Genomic DNA, 6,000 nt, shown 5'->3' with positions numbered 1-6,000 from the left:
AAATCCACAGTGGGGTACTGTCACTTAGAGGATCTTTGACTACTGTTTTTGCAGTAGATTCTTAAAGTACTTCACATATTCAGACTGTGTAATCGTTTTAACTTTGATTGACTACTTCACACAATAAGAACGTTTTAACTTATTTCACTTGTTTACACATCAATACAAAATTAACTTAATTCACTTGATCACACGTTAATATCTTTTTAACTTAATTCACTTGTTCAAAAACAAATGCATTTTTACTCAATTAATTTGTACACAAATTATGACTTTTTAACTCAATTCACTTGTTCACAAATTAGGATATGTTTTTCCCCAACCTAATTAACTTGTTCACACATTAAGGCCTTTTTAACTTAATTCACTTGTTCACGAACAAATGCCCTTTTACTCAATTAATTTGTTCACAAATTATGACTTTTTAACTCAACTCACTTGTTCACAAACAAATGCATTTTTACTCAATTAATTTGCACACAAATTATGACTTTTTAACTCAATTCACTTGTTCACAAATTATGATTTTTTTTCTCTCCAACCTAATTCACTTGTTCACACATTAAGGCCTTTTTAACTTAATTCACTTGTTCACAAACAAATGCCTTTTTACTCAATTACTTTGTACACAAATTATGACTTTTTAACTCAATTCACTTGTTCACAAATTATGATTTTTTTCTGACCTAATTCACTTGTTCACACATTAAGGCCTTTTTAACTTAATTCACTTGTTCACAAACAAATGCCTTTTCACTCAATACATTTGTTCACCAATTATGACTTTTTAACTTAATTCACTTGTTCACACATTAAGACTACATTCATTGAATTCACTCGTTCACATGTTAGGACCTAATTAAGTCAAATAACATGCCCTATTAACATGCAATATACTTATACTTATATACTAGTTCACACATTGAGACAGAATTCACTTACACAAACACTTTGATAACATTTCACTTGTTCACACATCTCAGTTAGGACCTAAGTAACCTGTTCATCCACTTCAATACACAATGAACTAATTCACACATTAACCAACACTGCAGCACATGATTCACTCATTCACAAACATTAAGACCTTAATAATTTTAATAACATATTCACACACTAAAACCTAATCCACTTAATTCACGTATTCACACATTAAGACCTTTTTTAAACTAAATTCACTTGTTCACACATGAAGGCCTTTTTATATTAATACACTTAGGATTTTTACATTAATTTAATTCACTCGTTCACATGTTAGGACCTAATTAAGCCAATTAACGTGCCCTATTAACATGCAATATACTTGTTCACACGAGAATCAACACATTATTTACTAGTTCACACATTGAGACAGAATTAACTTACACAAACACTTTGGTAACAATTCACTTGTTCACACATCTCAGTTAGGACCTAAGTAACCTGTTCATCCACTTCAATACACAATGAACTAATTCACACATTAACCAACACTACAGTACATGATTCACTCATTCAAAAACATTAAGACCTGCCTTTAATAACATATTCACTAATCCACTTAATCACACATGAAGGCCTTTTTATATTAATACACTTAGGATTTTTACATTAATTTAATTCATTCGTTCACACGTTAGGACCTAATTAACTTATTTCACTTTTTCACAAATGAAGGCCTTTTTTGTTCACAAATTATGACCTTTTTAGCCTAATTCACTAATTCATACATTAAGACTTTAACTTAATTCACTGGATCACACGTTAATAACTAATTCACTTGGACACATTAGGACCTAATAAACTTGTACACACACTTTAATGCCGAATTCACTCGTTCACACACATTGAATGACTAACAGTCAACTTGGTGACCAATGTCCTTTGGATGGCGCCGCTGCCATCAAGGTGCTCGGTGGCGGCGGCACCGCAGCAGGCGGCAGAAGGTGGTCCTGAAGGTGGCGCTGCAGAGGGCGTAGCAGGCGGGGTCGAGGGCGCTGTTGAGGTAAGCCATCCAGCGCCCCGCCTGCCACAGAAAGTGGGGGATGCGCACGTGGCAGAAGGCAGCGACCAGCGCCATGGCGTTGTGCGGCACACGGGTGACGATGAAGGTCAGCAGGATGGTGAGGATGGTCCACGTGACTCTTCTCTCCCTGACCACGATCCTGCGTCCCGTGGAGGAGGAGGCCCACCCGCGCTTTCGGGAGCAGGAAGAGTCGTCGTCTTTGCCCGATGGGCGTGGCGAGACGCCCGTCCTTTCTGACATGTCACTTCCCGTGGATGCCGCCCGATGCATCCTGAGTTTGAAGTCGCCAAACCGCCATTGGCGCCGAGACTGTGACACGGGGTCACCTGTGGGCTCGCCTCGACGTTTCGGGGGAAAGCTCTGCAGGGACGAGCTGGACGTCCCAGAGTCACCCGCTTGTGGGTGGCGGAGCGCACTGAGGCGCCGGCAGCTGGCGGCAGACACGTGTCCATAGAGGCCCACCATGGCGAGGGCGGGCAGGAAGAAGGCAGGCAGGGCAGTCCCGAGGGTCACGACCGGACTGGCGAGCAGACGCGGGTAACACTCGTCCTCGGGGACAAGGCGCTCGCCACCAGATGTCTGCCAGCACATGATGGCGGGCGTCCACAGGGCAAAGGACAGCAGCCAAGCGGCCGCGATCATCAGGGCAGCCATCTTACCTGTCCGCCTAGACGGGTAGCTGAGTGGACGGGTCAGACAGAAGAAGCGGTCCAAGCTGATGACGAGCAGGTTCAGCACGGCCGCCGCGCTCACGCCGTAGTCCACTACTAGCCACAGGTCACACAGGGCGGCCCCTAGTGGCCAGTAGCCGCACACCGCATACAGCACGTACACGTTCATGGAGACCACGCCCACCAGCAGGTCGGCCACGGCCAGGCTCAGCAGGAAGTAGTTGTTGACGGTCCGCAGGCGACGGTTCACCTTGACGGACAGCAGGACCAGGAAGTTTCCCAGCACGGTGACGCCGCTCAGCAAGATGGTTACCGCGGTGACCGGAACCAGGTGGAGGAGGCCATGCTGCCACGCCCCTGCCTCCACTGGCTCACGGGTGGCGTTCATGAGGGGGCGGGGCCAGGCGGAAGCATTGAGTTCGAGGTCTGCTGCCATGTTTCCTTGAAAAAACAGTGAATCACGTTAATGGAGAAAACACGCCCTCTAGTGGTTGTGAGCAGTAAAGCGTCAGAGCAATTTTGTAACTTCTACAAACTCAGCACACTTTTGTCAGTAAGGGAATCTTTGACGAACATATTTGCAAAAGATTTCTTAAAACAGCCCAAGCGTTTTGCAGTAGGTCCTTAAAAAGAGCAGACCGCTCATGTCAGAGAGAATCTTTGTCTCGCGTCTCTGCAGTAGATTCTAAAAAACAGCAGTATGATCTTGTCATATAGAGCAGTGGTCCCCAACCGGTACCGGTCCGCGGCTCGATTGGTACCGGGCCGCACAAGAAATAAAAAATTTTAAAAAAGGAAAAAAAAAGATTTTTTGTATTTTTATTTTTTTTATTAAATCAACATAAAAAACACAAGATACACTTACAATTAGTGCACTAACCCAAAAAACCTCCCTCCCCCATTCAAACTCATTCACACAAAAGGGTTGTTTCTTTCTGTTATTAATATTCTGGTTCCTACATTATATATCAATATATATCAATACAGTCTGCAGGGATACAGTCCGTAAGCACACATGATTGTATTTCTTTATGACAAAAAAAAAAATACCACTTCCCCGGTCCGTGGGACAAATTTTCAAGCGTTGACCGGTCCACAGTTACAAAAAGGTTGGGGACAACTGATATAGAGCAGGGGTCCCCACCACCGGTCCTGGGACTTTTTAACTCAATTCACTTGTTCACAAATTATGATTTTTTCCCCCAACCTAATTCACTTGTTCACTCATTAAGGCCCTTTTAACTTAATTCACTTGTTCACAAACAAATGCCTTTTTACTCAATTCATTTGTTCATCAATCATGACTTTTTAACTTAATTCACTTGTTCACACATTAGGACTACATTAATTGAATTTACTCGTTCACATGTTAGGACCTAATTAAGTCAATTAACGTGCCCTATTAACATGCAGTTTACTTGTTCACACGAGAATCAGCACATTATTTACTAGTTCACACATTGAGACTGAATTCACTTACACAAACACTTTGATAACAATTCACTTGTTCACACATCTCAGTTAGGACCTAAGTAACTTGTTCATCCACTTCAATACACAATGAACTAATTCACACATTAACCAACGCTGCAGCACATGATTCACTCATTCACAAACATTAAGACCTGCCTTTAATAACATATTCACACACTAAAACCTAATCCACTTAATTCACGTATTCACACATTAAGACTTTTTTTTCAACTAAATTCACTTGTTCACACATGAAGGCCTTTTTATATTAATACACTTAGGATTTTTACATTAATTTAATTCACTCGTTCACACTTTAGGACCTAATTAACTTATTTCACTTGTTCACAAATGAAGGCCTTTTTTGTTCACAAATTATGACCTTTTTAGCCTAATTCACTAATTCATATATTAAGACTTTAACTTAATTCACTGGGGACACATTTTCTGCCGGGCCGCACAGAAACATTAATTATTTCTCCGACTTAACGTTCGCCCATACTTGCCAACCTTGAGACCTCCAAATTCGGAATATTTATATATATATATATATATATATATATATATATATATATATATATATATATATATATATATATATATATATATATATATATATATATATATAATAAATACTTGACTTTCAGTGTTCATTTATTTACACATATACACACATAACACTCCTCTCTACTCATTATTGTATTTGAAAGTGCAATGCTTTGCAGCCAGTAGCACAGCCTTTGAAGGAGCATAGGTATGGGCAGTGTAATATTCTGGGTTGGAGTCAATAACCAGGCGAGGTGACAAAGTTACGTCTCTTTACTTCATACTTCAGAACCGACTCCCACACTTGCCGTCAGGGTGCATAACTGGGTGTATATATTTTTTTTTTTCATAAAGAAATACAATCGTGTGTGCTTACGGACTGTATCCCTGCAGACTGTATTGATCTATATTGATATATAATGTATATATTGTGTTTTTTATGTTGATTTTTTATTATTTTTTTGCGCGGCACGGTACCAATCGGTGGTTGGGGACCACTGATATAGATGATCTCTGATGATTGATTTTGCAGTAAGTGCTTTAAAATAGCAAAGCACTCCTTTATACAGTATGTAGCTAGTGTTTTTGCAATTCCTTAATAACCACAGTGTTCCTGTCAGAGGATCTTTGACCACTTTTTTGCAGAGTATCTTTAAAAACCACAGTTTGGCCCTGTGATACAAAGGATCTTTAACCACTGTTTTTTTAAGTAGATCCTTAAAAACAGCCGAGTGCTTGATCTTTGACTACTATTTTAGCGGTACTTTAGGTCCTTAAAAACAGCTTAAAAAAAGATCATCTTTGACTCCAGTTTTTGCAGTAAATTCTTAAAAACACCTGTCATATAGAGGATCTTTGACTCACATTTTGCAGTAGATGCTTAATAACAGCAGAGCACTCCTGTCTTATAGAGGTTCTTTGACCCCTATTTTGCGGTAGGTCCTTAAAAACAGCAGAGCGCTCCTGTCTTATAAAATATATTGTGCTCCGATTTTTGCTGTCGATCCTTAAAAACAGCACAGTACTATCTTCTGGACTAAATGATCTTTGACTACTGTTTTTGCAGTAGGTCCTTAAAACAGCAGACTACTCTATCATATAGATGATCTCTGACGACTGTTTTTGCAGAAAGTCCTTTAAAATAGCAAAGCACTCCTTTATACAGTATGTAGCTAGTGTTTTTGCAATTCCTTAATAACCACAGTGTTCCTGTCAGATAGAGGATCTTTGACCACTTTTTTGCAGAGTATCCTTAAAAACCACAGTTTGTCCCTGTGATACAAAGGATCTTTAACCACTGTTTTT

The 6,000-nt window shown here is 40.0% G+C and overlaps 1 protein-coding gene across 1 annotated transcript; it reads right to left on the bottom strand.

Annotated features, from left to right (window-relative positions):
* Nucleotides 1–1,248: 1,248 nt before the first annotated feature.
* On the bottom strand, nt 1,249–3,112 carry LOC133646846 (muscarinic acetylcholine receptor M4-like). The gene has a single exon (XM_062042670.1). It carries the CDS (start codon nt 3,110–3,112, stop codon nt 1,883–1,885), a length of 1,230 nt encoding a protein of 409 aa, XP_061898654.1. The 3' UTR covers nt 1,249–1,882.
* Between the last annotated feature and the right edge of the window lie 2,888 nt (nt 3,113–6,000).

Source organism: Entelurus aequoreus, linkage group LG03, assembly GCF_033978785.1.
Source record: "Entelurus aequoreus isolate RoL-2023_Sb linkage group LG03, RoL_Eaeq_v1.1, whole genome shotgun sequence".
In the NCBI taxonomy this organism is placed as follows: Eukaryota; Metazoa; Chordata; class Actinopteri; order Syngnathiformes; family Syngnathidae; genus Entelurus; species Entelurus aequoreus.
This window is presented reverse-complemented; position numbering and strand designations above follow the sequence as displayed.

Excerpts from the sequence above, each read along its gene's own strand:
- LOC133646846 (XM_062042670.1), bottom strand. The coding sequence starts at position 3,112 with ATGGCAGCAGACCTCGAACTCAATGCTTCCGCCTGGCCCCGCCCCCTC.